General features: G+C 62.0%; 1 protein-coding gene across 3 annotated transcripts; it reads right to left on the minus strand.

Annotated features, from left to right (window-relative positions):
* Positions 1-1,574: 1,574 nt before the first annotated feature.
* Positions 1,575-19,637, minus strand: PGAP2 (post-GPI attachment to proteins 2). Of its 3 annotated transcripts, none has more exons than XM_059816481.1 (6): positions 19,617-19,637; positions 17,153-17,327; positions 15,382-15,634; positions 12,195-12,289; positions 2,714-2,822; positions 1,575-2,413 (listed from the first exon to the last, which is right to left on the minus strand). In XM_059816481.1, the coding sequence occupies exons 1-6, from the start codon at positions 19,622-19,624 to the stop codon at positions 2,283-2,285; spliced, it is 771 nt and encodes a 256-aa protein (XP_059672464.1). In that variant the 5' UTR covers positions 19,625-19,637; the 3' UTR covers positions 1,575-2,282. The 3 variants fall into 3 exon arrangements, with proteins under 3 accessions (XP_059672464.1, XP_059672458.1, XP_059672470.1); XM_059816475.1 differs by having other exon boundaries at positions 12,183-12,289; XM_059816487.1 differs by lacking the exon at positions 19,617-19,637 and adding an exon at positions 17,423-17,468 and having other exon boundaries at positions 12,183-12,289.
* Between the last annotated feature and the right edge of the window lie 322 nt (positions 19,638-19,959).

The raw sequence follows: 19,959 nt of genomic DNA on the forward strand, positions 1-19,959 counted from the left end.
GTGGCCCCCGGGGCTGGGTGGGGAGCGGAGCCGCCAGCTGTGGGGTGGACTCAGCCGGGGAGCACTGCGCCTCCAGCCTGGCTCCCTGGCCGGCTCCCAGCCTCCTCCAGCCCCGCCGAGCCTGCCCCGGCCTTGTCTGACACCCGGGGTCCCTGTCCCACACCCCAGCACCCAGGGCTCATGTCCCACCCCCAAGCCCCAGCACCCAGGGTCCATGTTCCACACCCCAGCGATCCACATCCTGCACCCCAGCCCCCAGGATCCGCACCCCACATGCCAGCTGCCACCCAGGGTCCATGTTCTGCACCCCAGCTTCAACACCCGGCATCTGCATCCCACACCCCTGCCCCAGCACCCGGGGTCCACATCCTGCACCCCAGCCCAGACCCCCACCCTGGCCTGGGGTCCCGGGAAGGGATGGGACCTGCTGGCTGTGCCGGGGCTGTGCACCGGCTGGGCTGGGTGGAAGCGGCATAGAGTTTGCTGAGAGCTCACAAAAATACTCAGTGCTTTATTTCAACCTCAAAACCAAGGCGCAGACGCTGCCGGGGGGCAGCACGCCACACGCATGCAGGCAGGGGAGATGGACCACCGGCACGGCGCACGGTGGGGACACTCACGGATGGACACAAGCATGACAGGACCCGCGCGAAGGCCAGCCCGGCCCCGGTTCAGCCGGAACCACTGGCCAGGGTGCCGCAGCTCGTGGTGCAGGAGGCTCTGCCCGAGCCCCGGGGGCGCAGTGACATCCCAGGGGACTGTTGGCGGTGGCTGCATTCACGTGAAGAGCAGTTGCAGGGACCCATGTTGGTCCTTCACAGCCAGGCGTGGCACGGGGTGAGCCCTGCCAAGTACAGAGCTCCCCAAATTCAACACAGCTCCTGGTGACGACAGGCTCAGCCCTCTGCCCCTGCCTGCAATCCCTGCCCATTCCTCTTCCAGAGAGCCTCCAGGAGGGAGCCCTGTGCTACCTCTCCAAGCACAGCACCGGCTCCCCGGTGCCTCCATGTGCAGGATGCGGCCAAGCCCTCCTGGGCTGTGGCCATGCCGCTGCAAGCCAGGGCAGTGGCAGCTCCCTCGGAGTCTGGCCTGGGGACGCTCCAGCACCCAGCTCCCACCCAGACGGCAGCACTGCCGTGTCAGCCCCCTGCGCCCTGGCAGCCAGAGCCCACAGACGGGGGGTCACGGCAGTGCCCTCCTCCCAGGGGGGCAGCAGCATCGCTGAACCCCAGCAGCTCCCAGCTCGAGCCTGATGGCACAGAGGAAGCTGTGTGGATGTCAAAATGAGGACCTCCAGCACCAGCCCAATGGCCCTTCCTCCCCAAACTGGGCTTGAACGGGAGCACAGCACCCCTGCAAGCACCCTTTGCTTGCTGGAGGGGGCTTCTGGGAAAGGCGGAGCAGGAGAGCGTGGATGCTCTCGGCATCTGCTGTGCCCCGTGCACCCCTGCTCTCGCGCTCTCCTGCCTCGCTCCTGTGCAGTCTGTGCACAGGCCAGCACCTTCGGCGCAGGCGTGGACGGGCCGGGACCCTGCCCCAGCCCCGGAGGGGAGAGCAGTGCCCGGGGCCAGCCGCTGGCCGCAGCTCCTGTGCTCACCCCGGGCTCGGAAGGAGCCTGGACCCAGCCCCAGGTGCCGCAGCGTGGGGCAAGCTCTGCCCCAGACCTGCAGCAAAGGCTTCTCAAGAAGTCAAGGCTGCGGGCTGTTACACTTCGGGGGTGCAACCAGAGAGATGTGGGGGCAGCAAGCGCTCCTTCTCCCAAGGCTGCCCTAAGCTTCGAGGCCCGAAAGGCCCCCAGCCCTTTTTGAGGACCTTGGCCAAGGACCCCCAGCCTGGAGGAGGAACCACGAGACCACCCAGGCAAAGCAGGGGCAGGGCAAGGCTGGCCCCCCGTGCCCCGATACCGGGAGCAGAATCCTGCTCTGTCCGGATCATCCTCCAAAGAAACAGGCGGCAGGCACCTGCCCCCCTCCTCTGTCCTCCTGCCCATCCTGGTAGCCGGCAGGGAGCCAGGGCAGGGGGCACCGGCCTCGAGGGTCCCCAGCAAGAGCCCCGAGCTCCCCTGTAAGAGAGCTCCAGGCGCAGCCAGGGACCATGCACAGACACTCGCAGGGCCAGGGCCCCGGGACGATCCTTGCGGCAGATCCACGGCAAATGCCCTGGCCCCGGCCCTGGGGGCAGCAGGAGAGGGAAGGGGATCTCTGCGTCCCCCAGGGGAAGAGCAGCCCCCGCCTGGCATCGGCAATGCGGCCGGCACATGGAAGGCTGTGGCACGAGGTCGGCTAAAAGTGCTTGTCTTCCAGCAGCGAGCTCACCACCAGCTCCTTGTTGCTGAAGTCCCAGAAGGCAGTCATGTGGAAGGCCATGTTGGAGAGGACAACCAGGTACTCCAGGAAGGCGAAGATGGTGTACACTGGTGGAGGAAACACAGCAGGTGAGGGGAAGCTGCAGCCAGATCTGCCCTGGGAGCCGGGGGATCTCCCGGCGCACCTCCCCGGGGCAGCAGGGCATGGGGCGGGGGGCTCGTCCCCCGCTTGAACCCAGACAGGAGCAGAAAGGCGGCTGGGCACCATCCCTCCTGGGGGAGCTCTCCTGGCCTCTGGCTGGGATTTGGCAGCAAGGCATCACACCGGCCCCTTCCCCATGCACATACCCCGCCCCACAGGCATGGCTGAGCTGCGGAGGGACCGCAGCCCTGCTCCAGCTCCCTTACCTCCGGCGCCACAGTACCAGTTGTGGTGGAAGTAGACGCACACGGCAAATGCAAACATGATGAAGGTGAAGAAGAAGAGCAGCTGCTTCCACTTGTACGACTTGCGCTCCTGGAAGAGGCCGAGAGCTAGGTCACAGTCCTGGCTGGTCCCTGGTGCCTGCCCCATCCCTCTTGCCCGCACGGCAGGGACCCACCGAGGCTGCAAGCGGCTCAGCCCTCGCCCCTGCGGACACCGGAGATGCCGGAGCAGCCACCCCCATCTCCAGGGAGGCTCTGCCCTGGCCCTGCCGCAGCCCCGGGGGCACAGGCAGGCACCAGGAGCCCCTCTGCACCCCGGCTCCTTGGGCACAGCCGCCTGGGTAAGGACCACGGTCCGCACCGGCTGCTTTGGTAGGACTGTGACCTGGGGACATGCGGGGGATCATTCCTACGCAGAGATAACCTGAGCTGCTGCCCCGGCTCCCCGCAGCGGGGTGCGAGGCAGCCCCGAGGGCAGGTTGCTATGGGGGGCTGCAGTGTGCTGCTCGCTCCCACCCGGCTCTTCCCCCTGGGACTTGCTGCCTCAGCCAAGTGAGGGGCAACGGGAGCCATGGGGGCCTCCGGCACCGTCTGACACCAACAAGCCACATGGCCCCCTGGGCGAGCCTGGCGGCAGGAGCACCCGGGCACCCGCGGTGGTGCTGGGATGCACGTGGCGCAGGGGGCCCTTGCAGCTCCCTGAAGATGGGCCAACGGCTCTCTACCAGACGGTAGATCCTCCGGGTGCGGACGGGGCGGGTGCAGGTGGCCCCAGCTCCCCCGGGCGCTGCCCAACCACCCTGGTGCGGGGAATTCACCGGCGTGTGCGGGTGGCGGCAGCCGGCGCTGCACCCTCTCACTCACAACTGCGCCGGGGAGGAGGAAACCACATGAAGGAGTGGCAGCTGGGGCGGGTGCCGCGCTGGAGACAACACACCAGCCGCCCTGGCACCAGTGGGGCCCCATCCTGCCCCCAGCACCACCTCCGACAGCGCGACGGGTGGGAGCAGAGCACAGGGCTGCTGCCAGCAGCCCCCCACGCCCCCAGCAATGCACAGCTTGCTGCTTCTGTGCTGGCAGAGACCGTCCCCCCCAGCAAAGGGGGCAGCCCAGGGACCAGCCCTCTCCCCCACGGTGGGCTCCCCCAAACCACTGCCCCATCTGCACACTGCCCAGCACCCCCAAAGCTGGGTGCCGTGGCCCCCCTGGGAGCCGTGGGGCTGCGGTGGGTACCACCTCCAGCCCCTTTCCTCTCTCCCATCACCCATCATGCTGAGCATCCTGGATACAGAAACCTACTGCCCTGGGGTGAGCAGGCAGCCCCCACGGCAGAGGAAACCCAAACCGCGGCCAGACACCCAGGAGGACGCAGGGGAGACCCCAGCATCTCCATCCCAGCGCAGGGCCGCCAACACACCACACCGAGCCCTGGGGCAGGGGGGCTGGAAAGGGGGGGCTGGGGATGCCACGGACAGCCCAGACACAGGCTGTTATTCCCGCTTCTGGGTGGGAGGGGAATTTCCCCCTCGTCTGACGTTTCACATGAGACAAAAACTCCATTTTCAGGGACTGCTGAGAATAAGGAAAATTTAAATTGCCCCATCACACTTTCCATTACCCCCCCGGAAAGAGCGCCGGCAGCCTCAGCCAGCCGCCGTGCGAGCACAAACAGGTCGCGGCAGGGAGGAAAACCCAGAGAGGAAGGACGGCCTCGCGGTTGCCTTCGCCATCTGGGGAGACGGGGCAGATGCTGCCTGTGCCCCACGCAGCCTGGGCAGGTCCCTTCCTGCTCAGGCTGACGAGGGTCCCTCTCCCCAGCAGCTCCCGGGACCCTCTGGAGCAGGGTTTCCTGCAGGCAGGAGCAGGCAGCCCTGCCCGCAGCCCCTGCCCGCCTGCCCACCAGGAAGCAGGAGGCGGCTGGTGCTCAGCCGTGAGGGTGCGGGGCCAGCGGCGCGGGGTGGGGCGAGCAGCGGTGCCAACCGGGGAGTTAAATAACAATGAGCGGCCAGGGCCGAGGCGTTATGTAGAGTTTCACACCGGAAAAGTGGGTCACAAAACAGCCTTGTTTTCATCCAGGTCCCACGGCAGCGGAAACGGTTGCGCTACAAAGCAGCAGCAGAGTCCCATGTGTCGCAGCAAGGTGAGCGGTAGCTCCCCGCTGTGCTCCCCTGCATTGCATCGCACGTTGCTGCATGGCACAGCACTGCACCACACCGCGTCATACGGCACCACGCTGTGCTGCGCTGCATGGCACTGCATTGCGTCGTGCTTCACCACGTGGCACCACGCCGCACCCCGGGACACTCCACTGCATCATATGGCACTGCAGCGTGCTGTGCTGCACAGCATGGTACAGCTCTGAACCGCACCATGCTGCACCACGCCACTGTACTGTATCACGCAGCACCTCACCACACTGCACGGCGCCCGCATCCACGCCTTGCAGGAGGCTGCTGCTTGCAGTGGATTTAAGGCATCCCCAGACTCCTCGCAAGGGGCTCCCCGTGACCTGGAGGCTGAAGGGCGGGGGGTGTCCGGCAGCCCAACCTCCCAGGATGTCCCCCGGGAGTACCCTGAGGGGCCACGGGTGAGGGATCCCCAGCAAAGCTGGGGCCATGGGAAGTGGCAACAGCGACTGGCGCTGCCTGAGCCATGAGCGGGGCGGTGGGTACAGTCCACGCTGGTGAACAGATAGGCAGCTCATCTCCATCGGGCACCAGCAGCTACCGGAGCTCTCGCCATGCTGCCTGAAGCACAGGCAGGCCAGTTCCTGCCTCCTCTTCCTCCTGCACCAGGGCAGGGGGTAACGCTCCAGCTCCCATATCTTCCCCACGGTCCCCATGCCCCGTGCTCCTCCCCACTGTGGCTGGGTGTCCTGCCCAGGCTGCCCATGCTGCTGCACGGACCCTCCCCGAGGAGCAGCAAACAGGGCCAGATTTCAAGCCAGTGCCTGCTGAGAAACCTCTGTTCAGCAACATGGGCATGTCGTGACACGGGCTCCTGTCCCCCACACATCCCTGGGGACCCGCCGCTGGCAGCAAGCACCCTGCAGGTGTAATCCCCGGGAGCACTGGGCTGAGCTGGACTTGCTCTGGCATTAGGGATTAACACCTGATTATCCACTCACCTCTATAACCCTTGGTCAGGCTGGGCCCAGCCCAGGGACTCACCCTCCAGGGAGAAGCAGAGGGTGAACACAGAGGGCACCTCTCCACCCACGAGGCTCCAGAGGCGCAGGGTCAGGGTGCTGCGGCACGAGCCTGGGGTGGCCGCTCCTACCGGGACACCCTCAGGGGTCCTGCAGCAGGACGAGGGGCAGCACAGGGACAGGAGACCCCCGGGTTTGTGCCCTGGAGGGGAGCTGGCAGCTCTAAGCAGCCTGGCAGGAGGCTGAAGCCTCCACACTCCAGCTCCCTGCAAGGAAGAAGAGGGATAAGAAAATCCCAAGGATGTGGGACGAGTGACTGTGAAATGCTCAGGACACACACTGAGGTGGGGAGGATGGTTTTACAGCCTGGCAAACCCAGAGGGAGAGCGGTGCACCCCTCCTTCCCCGTGAAGAAAGAACCCTGACCCTAACCCTAAGCCTGACCCTGACCCTAAGCCTAACCCAGCGCAGTGCAGTACAGAACCTGCCCTCCTGCAGGGCTGGGGCAGAGGGATGCTGGGGCAGAGGGATGCTGCCGGGTCACCCCCATGCCTGGCACGGGCAGCAGGCATCGGCCGCCCAGGGACGGGTGCTCCAAGCTCAGCCGGCTGCCAGGCCCTCGCTGGGGCTGCTGGGCTGGCGCGGCTGCAGCTGGCAACGCTCAGCTGCCAACCCCAGCTTCACCATTTCCTCCTGGCAAGACAGACCAGGGCATCCGGCATCCCCTGCAAGCCACTCCAGTTTCACACAGACCCCCCCGCTCCCGAGCCAGCCCTCCGTAGCTGGATGCGTGTCTGGCCCAGAAAACCACAGGCAAATTATATTTAGTCCGGCAGCTTGCAGGCTTTGCGCTAAGGCACATTGCCTATGCACACGAAGGTGAGTCAGGAACAGGAGGCCAGATGATAGGGAAGAGGAGAAGGGACCAGCTGCACCAGCCCAGCCTGGGGGGGACAGCCCTGCAGCCCCAGCCCGGCATGCTGCCCTGTGCAGCTCTGAGCCCACAGAAGGTGCCCGGCGTCTCCTTCCCCTGTGCCGGGGGAGCACCCAGCGCTGCAAACCTAGCTCCAAGGGCTGAAGGATGGCTGCTGAGAGGCACAGAGCCTCCTGCTTCCTCCATTGCCCCCAGAGAGGAAGAAGAGGGACCCTGCAGAGTTCACACCCCAGTTTCTGACGGGGACAGGGAATGGGATGGCAAAGTGACATCAATTCAAAATGCAACAGCTATGCTTTCCCGGGACCTCTCAAGCACTGGGTCCACTCCTGGAGCCATCCCTTCCTTGGGGACAAGTGGCACCCTCGAGGCTACATGCTGCACACCGGTCCCAGCTCCCCCTCGAGCTTTTCTGGGTCCCCTGCGGTAAACCCGAACACAAACCGCCCCAGCACTGAGAGCTTAGTGCTGGGATATTTATAGAGGGCTTGTGTCAGCTACTGCCACCGCTCCCACGGGCTGCTGTCGCCGGCTAGGCGACGGTGCTACTGAGGAGTTGGGCTGAAACCACGCGTGTTCTCCAACCGCGTTTGTGGCACCCTCTGCATGGCTGAGCTGGAAACTCAGCTCAGCTGTCCTGTTCCAGCAGTGCAAGTAGAAATGGCTTAACCGGCGCCGAGCGGGACAGGAGCGGTGGTGCAGTGAGTAGGGTGCCTGCCGGCCAGGCGCCTGTTAGCCACCCCGTGCTGATGCAGCCGGGGTTTGCACCCCAGCGGCACCTCTGCCTTCACTCTTGCTGCACGAGATGCTTTTCAGAAGCCGCCAGCCTGGGGCCAGGCTCAGCCTGCACACCCTGTGGAGCAGGCTGGTGGCAGCCTGGGTGGCTGTGGGGCAGAGCCCCAGCGCTGGTGGCACAGTGGGACCCAGCTCCACGGACGGGCCTGAAGCAGCCGGCCCGGCATGCCCCCGCATGCATGCATGCGTGTCTCCCGGCTGAAATGCAGCCGCTAGTGACGCCAGCCGCTGGGGCAGGGGGAAAATACGTTCGCAAACAAGAAGTGAAACTGCTCTGCTCTGCTGCACTGCTCATCATTTTCACTGTGGCAGAGCCAGCTGTGGAAGGAGGGTTTTGAAGGGTGGGCAGCCGGCCAGGAGCAGAGAGTGACTGCAGAGGTGCCAGCCAGGGAGGGCAATGCCATGCCAGCCATGGCCAAGCACCAAGGACTGGCTGCGCTCCCTCTAGTCCGCTATGATCGGTCCATAGCCGGAGGCTCTCTGGCTCCATTTCCCTCTTTCCCCTGAGATCTCTGCTTTGCCCCTTCCCCCCCTCCTCTCAGCCCGCTTTCTCTTTTCTTCCCCCCTGCAGAGCTTTATTTTCCTTTCTCTCACTATTTGCCACCTTGCAACTGGAAACCGTCTGTACTTCCCCATTACGAACGAGTTCCTCAGCACCTTCCTGCCCTTGCAGAAAGGCAGTTGCAACACCAGCCCTGATGAACGCGAGGCTTTTGCAAGACCAATTCCTGTCACTCACGTGCTGAAACTCCAGCAGACCTGGGGAGCTTTACCCCTTCCGGCAGCACTAAAAAGCGGTGTCAGACATGGGGCCTGAGACGGGCTCTGCTGGAAACCTCCTCCCTGCCCAGCCCCAGCTCGGCTCCCCGAGGGGGCTGTGCGCAGATCCCCTGCTCCCTCCTCGGGACCAAGCGGGAGGAAGGCTGGGTCCAGCCTTCTAGCTCCTCGCATGGAGTTTGTCCTGGAGACGGTCCCAGGTTTGGCCCCGGAGAACCTGAACCCCCCTGGGGACCCTCAGTGGCTTCCTCTGCTCTGGTACCCTCTGCTGAAGAGGAGGGGAGGACAGGACACTGCGGGACCAGTCATCCCCCTCACCTGTCCCCTCCTGCCACCGCCGGCTCCAGGGCTGGGAGTGGCAAAGGTGAACAAAAAGCCCCCACAACCGGCACAAACGGAGCCAGAATCTGGCCCCGAGATGCCGTGACCCGCCAGAAGAGATCACTCGTGACATGCCCTAAAGCAGCCCTGTGAGCCTCCGGCCTGGCCAGCTCAGCCGATGCTGCCCAACTTCTCCCTGCTCCTGCTGAGGCCAGCACTTCCCCTGGCCGCTGGGCTCCGGGCGAGGAGGATGTGGCGGCGGCACTGCGCTCGCCACGGCCTCACACTTGCTGCGGCCTCGTGCAGCCCCGCCGCCCCTCCCCAGTCGAGCCAAGCAAGCCGCGGGTGTTGCAGGAGCTGGGCCGAGCCCGCCGGCGGCCCCACAAAGCCCCGCTGCCACTGGCCTTGGGAAGCGGGCGTGCAGCCCAAGGAACCCAAACAGCGGGACAAGCCCCAGGAGACCCTGCCCGGCCCGGAGGAGCCGTGGCCCCGTGGGAGTGATTCACAGCAGGAGCCCAACACGCACATCACGGGACTCCGATGGAGCGACAAGGCAGATCTGCAGAGCGACGATAAAGGCGAGCGCCCACTTATCAAAGGATGCCACCCACAGCCGTGCGCCTGGCAGCGTGTCAAGCCCTCGGCCCAGACACATCCAATCTGACAGCCGCCCCGCCACCGCGCAGCGCTTTCCTTTTTGGAGGAACTCGCCCGTCGCCCTCGCTCCCCGGGCGAGGGCTCCATCTGCCGACACCCGGCCCCGCAGGGAGCTGGTGCAGGGGACACTGCGCTCCTGGGCAGGGGCAGACGAGCCCTGGCTCCAGGTCAGGGCTGGCCCCGAAGGGGTCCTCTCTCCACAGGGAGACACCCAGCTTTGGGAGGGACTATGCACCCCTGCAGGGAGCTCCCCTCCATCAGCAGGGCCTTTCCAAGATGGGAGAAGGAAGCCGTGCTGGGTGGCGGCACATTCAGCCAGGGCATCACCATGCCCCCCTGCACTTCCACCCAGGGATGCGCAGTGGTCGACACATCCTCAGAGGGGGCAAATGCTCCTTTCCTGCGCTTGGGCATGTGCACCAGGACGCAGGAGTGCCCCAGCACAGCTTGAGAGGGTAACGAGGATGAGCTGCCACCTTGCCCACTGCAGCACATGGCCACAGACGCTGCAGCTTGGCAGCAGCCCCCAGCCCAAGCGAGTCCTGCAGGACAGGGGGGCAGGTTTGCTGTGCCCCTCGGCCCGTGCCCAAAACAAGCCACCCAGCAGCACCGGAGCAGAAGATGCATAGGCTGCTCCAGCGCCAGCGGGTGCACGAGAGCCCAGGTGACAGCACCCGGCAACACTGAGCCCCTAGGCTTTGTGGGCGCAGGCTGCTCCCCCAGCAGAGCCCCAGCAAGGCCACCATGCCACAGCAGCTTCACGGACCGGCCATGGATGTGCAGACACACGGGACGGGCTCTGGACAGCCATGCCAGCGCCTCCCACCTGTGTTCCTCAGCTCCTTGGGAGCGAGTAATGAACCAGCTCTGGCAGATGACATGGTAGAGGAGGGCAACCTGCAGGCAGAAGCACTGCCAGATGGCGGCAGGGCACACCGGATCAAAACACTGCCGGCAGGACTTTGCTCATGGTGTTCCCTAACATGAACTTGGGAGAACCCCACCCAAATTACCAGCAGAGAAAAGCCAGACGTTTAGAGGCAGGCTGCTCACCTCCCTGACCCCATCCTCCGGTTCCGATGCTGTCATGGGTCAGGGACGCGTGACACCAGAGCTCTCTGCCTGCAGTCCCTGCTACACGCAGCGACATGTACCCATCGCCACTGGGGCGTCCAGGCTCAGAGCTCAGCCCAGGGAATGACCACCGTGCTTCGCTCACAGCCAGCATCTGTTTTTTTGCTCCCGGGAGCTGACAGCAGAACTAGCGCTGCTGCTAACATGCTGCAACCAAAACTTGCAGGCTTGCTGCAATGCTACAGTCTGCAAAGGTGCAATGCCTGCAGACAGGCGCTCCCCAGGGGTGACTGCTGATCGGGGAGCCATCATCTGAGGTGCAGTGCTAGGGGAAGAGATGCAGAGGCTTGGAGTTCTCCCCCCCCCAAAAAAAGACAAGCCAAAAAAAGATTAAATCAATAAAGGAGGCCATGGCGGAGCTGCCAAAGAATGACTGCTGAGCTCCCGTTATCCCCGTGTCACCAGAGATAAGAGATCACTTCCCAGACAGAGGGGGGAACCCCGGGATCTCCAAAAGCCCCTGTCATAGTGCATCTTGCAGTCAAACAACTGCTGGAAGCTTCTTTTCCAGGTCTCTGAAATAAGCCAGCAAGGGGACGGGCTCGGTGAATTGCCGGAAGGGAATGATAAACAGCTGTGATGGAGCAGGAACCTTGGCAAGGCGTGCTCTGCAACTGTCCGAGCTGACCCCACGCACAGCACTCATCCTGCTCGTACGCGGGCAGTGTGTCTGAGCAGACCCCACGCACAGCACCCACCCTGCCCCGTATCCCTGTGTGCAGTCCCTTCAGAGAGACTTGCTCCCAGCCCTCGCCAGCTTCCCGGCGCCAGGATAAGGGCAGGCACCTCCAACAGTTTCCCCTGAAGGTCTCTGCTTTGCAAAGCAATCACCTTCCCATGGCAACACAAGTCCAGGGAGCCCCGGGGACCCTTCCCCATGTAGTACCGGGGACTGTGAGGGTTGGACCGGGGATCAGCTGGGCGAGACGCATCCCCGAGGAGAAAAGGACAGAGCGGTCCAGGGAGCTCAGAGACCCAGGCAAAGCTGAGCGTGCAAGAGGCACACACGCGCGGAAGCAGCTTTCACACATGGAGTTTCGAAGCTGAATGTCCTGCCCTGCCCGCCTGCGGCTGTGTCGGTGCCCACGGTCCAGCACTCACGCCACAAACCAGCACAGCACCAAAGCTGCATCCAGGCGATGGAGCCAGAAGCCCCTGGCTGGATCCTCTGCCTGACCCGCTGCACGACCGTCGAGTCCCTGCGCGTGCCAGCCCCCTCACAGAGAGCAAGACCCACAGCCAGCCTGCTGAGTGCAGCGATTCCTGATGGAAAGGAATAACACAACACCTGCTGCTGGCAGCCATTCCCAGTTTGCAGGACCAGCAGGTTCCCGGTTCCCCAGCACTGAGAAGCCAATTTCAGCTCCGAAACCGGCATCCTCAGGCAAGGAGAAGGGGTCAGCAAACCCGACCCATGGGGACACTAATGAGGCAGTTTTCAAACGTCATCTCTAAGTGAAAACCAGAAAATAGGAAATTAAAAGATTCCTTCCCACTTTGTTTTGATAAATCACGAATTTTGGTGACCATGTTTCCCAGTTTCACCTGGTGGTGTTAACTCCTCTAGCGCACCCAGTTATGGTTATTTCACAAGCGAGCGACAGCCGAAGCCCTCCACCGCCAGCCGAGAGCCCCCTCCCTAGCACCCAGCACTGCATGGAGAGAAAAAAGGAAAGTTTCTGTACCTCGGGACTTACTGTGTGTTTCTTAGTCATTCTCCAGAGGATGCACGTCAGGAGCATGTGGCCCAGAGCCGACGTGATAAAGACGATGAAGGCATTTTCGTGGATTGCTGAATCAACAAGACAACAGGTTTCCTGTTAAATCTGAGCCAAGAGCAAAAGGGGAACGTGGGGCAGGCTTTGGAGGGTGAAGGACTGCTTTCTGCAGGATGCCATCCTGATGGGAGTCCCAGCACCCGGGAGATGCTGTGCCCCAGCATGAGCAGCCATCTGGGGACCAGGGTCTTTGCAGGAGGCAGGCACAGCACGGCTCCACACCCCCTGCACCCACGAAGAAAAGGGAAAGGGGGATTTAATGACAAAGCTGCCCACGCGTGCCTTGTGACCTCCTGTAAGCCTGGGGCTGGAAAGGGATGTGAGTTGCTGGAAGACTTATCCCAAAGGTGCCAGGACGGTGTTAATGTGCTCTGATACCCTCTCTGAGAGTCTCCACGGCTTCACACAGCTGTAAATCTCGGGCACCCTTGAGAGCAGCTCAGCATCACCACTATTGTTCTAGGGATGGGGAAACCGAGGCACAGACTCTGGTTTGCACAGTGAGCCAGTCCAAGATCCAGAAAGGGGCATCTTCTGGCCTCCTGCATTATCTACCTGCCAATTAACAGCTGTCATCAGCCTCATCACCAGCACCGAGGCCATCTCGTGTGTCACTGATCTAGCGCAGATTTAGGGTCAGACTGGAAATGCAGCTGGAGCAACACTAAGCCAGAGCAGCTCATGAAAACCCAAAGCCACGCACAAAGCCCATGCAACTTCAGGTGAGTTATTTTCAAATGAGTGCTTCTATTTAAAATAATTTCCCAGTCTCTTCTCCAGGAACTGAACCATAGGCTGAATTCCCAACCACCTGAATGTAAGAAATGATCTTCCCTGCTTCCCCTTTCGATTCCAGGGGAAGGGAAACCATGTGAGGAGCAACGGTAAAGGCAGCTGTTAGAGGTGAAGATGTGAGCAGTGCCCTGCAGAGATGATTAACCTGAGCCTGTTCTCACCTCAGCACGGCAGCTAAGGTCTGAAACTTTCCCCACAAACCTGAGATTAGTCTGTAATAAGGATCTGAGAAAACCGGGTTAGCCTCAGCTCTCGGTGCGGCTTTTGCCCAGCCGCTCTGCCACACTTCGGTCTCCTCCTCGCAAACCTCTGCACAAGCCAGGCAGAGCCATTTGGGTGACAATGCGCTTTGAGGTATCCAAACCCCCAAAGAGCATCTGAATTTCTAAGGGTATGCTCTCAGCCCTGATGCGTCAGAGAAGCCCCATGGGCAGGTCGGTCTGCAGTCCCCTGCCACGGTGGGGGCAGCCGGGGACACCGGCAGAGGCAGGCGGGGTGGCGACGGGATGCCTTGTCGTGGGGAACAGGGAGTGCTGGCAGGAGCTGAGGAAGGTGAGCTGGACAGGAACGTCCCCTAGACCACAAACCCCCATCAGCTGAAGGTTCACATCCAGCCATCCCAGGTCACTGGGCTCCACTACGGACCTCCATCCTCACCCTAAAGGCTGAGGGAGGTCCTTGGACTCTGTTCATGACACCGCAGCCCTGAAGCCACCAGGCTTACTGGTGAAGACCCAGTGAGCACCCAAACAGTGGCAAGCTTCATCGGACCAACAGCCGGTGTGCCAGCGACAGGCCCCGGCATGGACTGCTCTGGGCACGGCTCCCAGTGATGAACAGGTGAGCAGAAAGGCAATAACCACTGCACTGCGAAAGACGGAAGCATCTGTGAGGGGGGAAAATAAGCAGCGTGCACAGAGAGCCGTCAGCTGTTGGGACTCACGCACTTGTTAACTGTTTTTCCCAGACAGCCTGTTGTTCTGGTGTGCAAGACACAATGTCTCCAAATACTCACTTTCACAGGGAATCAGGACGGCGCCCGCACTGCTCTGCGCCTCCAGTGCGACACTGGTTGGACTAGATGATCACTGTAGGTCCCTTCCAACTGAAACATTCTATTCTGCTCCGATGGCAGCAGTGGGCTGGAGGGAGCCTCAGAAATTATCCACCTCGTCCTTTGCACTGGGGTTGGACCCCTCAACCCCACGTTCCCAGCCTTCTTGGAGGGCTCCGGTGGCCATAGTCTGTTTCCAGTTCATTGCTCTAAGCAGTTGCAAGGCTTCCTGATCCCCACCGCATGTGCCTTTCGAGAGATTGCTTTCCTCACCCATTGCGAATAGGAAGATACTCTTAGCACAAAATCAGCTGCATCCCTAACCCCCATCTCACCTCCCTTGCTGTGAGGAGACAAACCCTCTTCTGTCAACCTTCCCTCGCCAGCACCGCTCCAAACCTTCTCAGAGCTCTGGCCTGGCTTCTCTCTTTGCGAGACTTTGTCACTACGTCCTCCAGTGTGGTCCCACAGCCGGACATGATATCCATCATCATCACCCTCAAATTGTGTGCAGGGACACACGACTCTTCTCTGACAAGTCCCAGAACTAGGTTTGTTTCTGCTGCAACAGCACCACCTTGCTGGCTCACGGATTTGAGTCCTCTCAAGTCAATCCCCGGTGCCTCCTTCAGATCTCAGGATCAAACAGCAGCTGGATATCATCGCTGGCACTTAAATTCATTTCAGATGAGGCCATGTGGGAGAAGGGCATTTCCCAGCCTACCGTGACCATATTTTGCACACACTGATTTAACCTGAAAAATTCTGATTTTGTTTTCAGGTCAAGACAGGAAGTTTTACCCAGATAATTTTGTGGGAGGGTATTTAAAACGCAGCTGGAACAGAGCGCGGGCTGGAAGCCAGCTCAGAGCCAAAGTCAAAGCTCAGCAGTAGAGACAAAGCAGATAGCAGGGACAAGCACTAACCTGCCTTTGCTCAGCTGCATTGAGATGTGTTAAGCACGGCCTTGTACACAAGTGGGAACCAAGCGCTAAAGTCTGATTCTAGGCTTGATACAAAAATTCAGCCTACAGTTTCAGCCAATTATCAGCAACGAAGAATTTTGGGACATGATGGACATAACTTTGCTCTATAAATACTGATTTTAATAGAACCTCTTTATTTTTACTGTTTTTTCCCTCCAAACTGACTACTTCCAAAACAATGGTGTGAAGCAGAGCTCTTGCAAAGCCTCGGCAGCCGCAAGCAAGACCGCCGGCACGACGGTCAGCACAGAGTGTGGGAGGAGACACCTACCATAGTTTTCAGATGAGGACACATACGTCAGAACGAGGAGGGCGAAGTTTTCGAGCAGGTTGAGCAGCAGGTTGAAGTGGCACAAGCGCAGGTAGCGAGGGTGCGAGCAGTGGCAGCTCTGGTAGTGGTTCCAGTAGGCGACTGCCACCAGGAAGCGGGGAGCCGAGTGGAGGCCGATGCAGAGGCGCCAGACATAACGCTGGGGGGTCTCGCCTCCGATAGCAGCGCTGATGGAGGGGAGGTAGTTAGGGACCTGGAAGAGAGACAGCGGCTCGTGGGGAGAGACATAGGGAGTGTGTCATACTGTTCCTGTTCATAAACATCCCTGCCAGGACAGTCCCCGGGCGCTGGGGTGCCCTGCTCAGGGTCCCGCTCGGGTTTCTTAGCTTTACGCTTTTGACCCTCATGCCTTCCCTTTGCTCAGTCGTGGTCCCCCACGTGTTCTCTGCCCCCAAGTTTGGGGAGAGGGGAGAGGAGGGTGCACAGTTTTGTTAGCCCAACCCTAATGGAGAGAACTGATAGCAACAGCAGGCAAAGACAACATTCAGGGAGGAACATAAAAGCAGGAAAACCATCAACGCAGCCCTGGAATAAACTCCCAGCCTCCAGAGTTTCACAGCTCGGGGACTTCCCGAGCCAGCCTTGATTGCTATGCAACAGGTAATCCACTCTCCCGCAACCCTGCTCGGTCTCCCCTGGAGCCCACGCAGAACTGTGCACCCTCAGAGCGCCTGCTCTCAAGGCATCCAAGAAGGAGCTGGTTCCTCGAGCAGAACCTGCCACCTCCATATGACGTTCCCTACTTCTCATACTGTCAGAGGGGCACAGTGGATCCCTACCTGCCCTCTCCAGGCCAGCCAGGACCTCAGAGGTCTCTGTCTCACTTCTCCCCGCTCTCAGCCCACTGTTTCTTCCCATCTGCAACCAAAAAGCCCTCACTTCGCCAGCCAGGAACAGGAGCTGCATGACACCTCTGAGCGTCCTTGCTGCCCTGCCCCATACACCCGTGTTGTGAGGAAGGGGCAGAACCGCACAGTAGGTACACGCATTACTTATTTCTCCAAATCAAAGTGCCCTGGCATTTCATTGCTCCGTTATCCCCCTCAGCAGCCTGCCTCGCCCTCCCTGCTCCAGGATCTCGGCATCACTAACAGCCTGTGTCACCCCACTGCGTACAGGCACAAGGAAAACGCAGACCCCGCAAAGCCCTGGAGCCATCTCCTGCTGGTGTGAGAATCGCCACCTACTCCTGCCCGCTGTTCCCAGCTTGTAACCAGCTGCTTATCCACCCTTGTACCGTGGCTGCTCGAAAGCCCTGGGGAGGAACCTGATCTCATGCCTTTTGGAGATCCAGGTAGTCCCGCTCAACCCGAGCTCCCCAGGCACGTGCTTCTGACTCCTCTGAAGAACTCCAGCAGATGTGAGGGGCAGCAATTCCTTTTATAAAAACTGGGCTAGCTTGTCCACAAGACACTATATGTATATATAGCTTCACCAGATCTATTCCTTATTATAATGACCACCAACGTCTCAGTACAGAATCAGCCTGACCAGTCTGTACTTCTCTAGGTCCCTTTTAAAAAGCCGAAACCTCAATTGCCAGTCCTGAGGCATCACAAGTACAATAAAATAAAGCAGCTTGTTCAAGATCCCGTAACACATCTGGTGGGAAAGGCTGGAAGAAGAGAGGAGCCCTGCCACCCCGCCAGCTGCCCCAGCCGAGCAGCCACAACCATGGAGGACTTTGCGTTTTGCTGTGAGAGTCGCTTACCCCGCAGTGGGTCGCTGTTGTCTCCTGGAAATGGAACAGCAGAGACCAGATCACACAGAAAAGGAAACCAAAGAGCGGGCAAAACACAGTCCCAACGGCCAGCGTGGTAAAACGGAGGCGGAAGAGGATCCCATCTCGATCCAGGGGCAGCGGTACCTGTAACATCTTGATGGACCTGAAAACAAACAAACAAGCAAATGTTTGACAGGGATTCTCTGTCCTCCTGCTAGGTCCAGCCCCAAACAGCCCTGGGCAGGGATGCACACATACGGCTGGCAGAGAAACCTGGGCAGAGGCTGCCTTTCACGCTTGTGTTTAACAGCAGCACAGCCCTAGGGCGGGCATCAAGGACAGACAGCCGAAAGCACCATCCTGGAGACGCAGGAAGACTGAGACTCATGTACAACAGCGAGCAGGGTCAGAGCAGTGGCCCGCACGCAGCGGGGAGGAGCGGGCAGCGGGACGTGCGGGCAGTGGGGTGCGCCGGCAGTGGGACGTGCAGGCAGCGGGATGTCCCACACTGGGGCTGTGCCCTGCTCTGGACTGCGAGACCGATCTGGCTGGAAAGGCACGTGAGCTCTTTTCAGGGGGGTATGTCTATCCAGACTGTTCCTGGGCTGCGCTCAGAGCTGCCACACAGGACAGTGCTGATGTAGCGAGGGCGCTGCGTGCTGCCTGCTGCCCGCTGCGTGCTGCCCGCTGCAGCTCTTCCAGTGCATCCCCAATCACCCACGGCACCGTCCTCACTCCGCTGCCACTGCACCACGAGCGCACCGCAGCCCTGCAACCAGCACTGTCCCAGACAAGTGCTCAGCACCTTTATGGGCAAGACTCCGGCTGCAGGATCAGGACCTTGCAAGCCCTACACCCTGCACAACGATAAAGCCATTGCTCATCGGGTCGGGCAAGCCGGGACAAGTAGTTTATCAAGCCTGGCAGCCCGCCTCCGGCTCAGGGCTCTCCACCAGCTCAGTTCTAATGTTCGCTGGCTGCGATCTTGCCCTCAGCCACGGCTGTTCATCCTTTAACCTTCCCATGCGCTCTTGGCTGCAGCCCAGCTGCCCTCAGACCGCCGGGGTGAAAGCCACGTTAGATCAGTCCCAACCATCACAGGCACCTTCCTTCGAGCTCTCTCCTCCCGCTGTGCCTGGCCCCGACCTCTCCCATGCCAGCAGGCTCCCCCCTGCCTCGGGACAAGGCCCACCGAGCAGCAAAAACGAGGGGCTGCTCTGAGGGAGCAGTTCGGGATCCCTGCCTCACCTCACCCACCGCTCGGGTTCCAGGACAAATCCGATTGACAGACAATCCCACAGAAGCCAGTTACCAGCGAGGGCAGGAGTCTGGGCAGCTGCCTCCGGGCAGCGTGGCCGCCCTCTTCCTCCAGCGCCACAAGCCCCCCTGGAGCAGGGATGGTCCCCACCAGCACTGTGCCCACCCCAGCAGCAAAGGGCTGTGGAAAACACAGCTCAGCCCCCTCCCCTGGGCTGTGCTGCTGCTTTACGGGCTGCCGGGGGGGCGGAATTTATTTGCAGGATGAAAGCAGAGCGAAAGGCCAGCGCTGCTGTGGCTCTGCTGGAGCCCTTTGGGGCCAGGACTGCAGCAAGCCAGACTGAGAAGCAGCTGGAGTGGGGTCCCCCAACCAGCCCAGGCTTGCCTCCCCGGGATGCCCCCCCCGGCAGCACCCCCAAGCCCGAGGGGATGCCCCTGAAGGGCAGTGCAGCGCTGTCAGAGGCAGCCACGCTTCCCCCAGAGCAAGGCCCACGCTGGGGGGACGAGGCCCCTGGCACCCTGCACCTCCCTCGATGCGCAGGGACACGCTGTGTACCGTGTGATGGGGACGTCCGGGGCATGTCCCCCCCGTGGGGGACAGCCTCGTGGGGCAGGGGACACGGTGTCCCTGCCATTCTCAAAAAGGGAGCCCCCGAGTAGCCGCCGTGCCCCCCACCAGGGTCTTGCCCAAAGGGGGCAAATAAAAAAGCAAATCTTTTGTGTCACGCGCTGAACGGCCCCGAGCCTGCCCTACACCAGAGGCCCCAGCACCCCACACCCCCCAGAGACCCCCCCCGGGCACCCCAGACTCACCCCGAGACCCAGGCAGCCCCCCCCCCCCCCCCGACACCCCCAGAGACCTCACAGTGCTGTGACCCCCCCCGGACACCCCACATCTCCCAGCGACCCCCCCCCAGCTACCTCACACCCGTGCCACGGACATCACCCCCTCGGGCAGCCCACACACTCCAGAGACACCCCCCGGGCACCCCTCGGTGGGAGACACCCCCCTCAGGAGCCCTCACAGTGCTGTGACCCCCCCGGACACCCCAGACCCCCCCCGGGTACCCCACACCCCCCGAGACCCCCAGGACCTCATAGTGCTGCGAGTGACCCCCCCCCCCGGCACCCCCCCATCGCCCCCCCCCTCCCGCTGCCCCCCCCCCAGCCCCGCACCGCTCAGCCCCCTCCGCACTGCTCCATGCCCCGGCCCGGCACCGCCACCACGCCTCCTCCGCCTCCTCCTCCCCTTCCTCCGCCTCCTCCTCCCACCGCCCGCCCCTTCCTGCCGCTGCGGCCAGGCTCCCCCGCCCGGGGCCTTGCGGCTCCGCAGGGGGCCGGGGCCGGGGCCGGGGCCGGGGCCGGGGCCGGGGCCGGGGCCGGGGCCGGGGCCGGGGCCGGGGCCCCCCTTGAGGGGCGCCCCCTACCGACCAACCCACCTCAGCGCCTGCTCTTCCTCACGGTCCCTTTAAGGCTCTCGGCCCCGCCCCTCTGCGCCGCGGTACGCAAGGGCCCGAGCGCTCTCGGATTGGACCGGT

The sequence above is a fragment of the Gavia stellata genome, chromosome 1, assembly GCF_030936135.1.
Source record: "Gavia stellata isolate bGavSte3 chromosome 1, bGavSte3.hap2, whole genome shotgun sequence".
Taxonomy (NCBI): domain Eukaryota; kingdom Metazoa; phylum Chordata; class Aves; order Gaviiformes; family Gaviidae; genus Gavia; species Gavia stellata.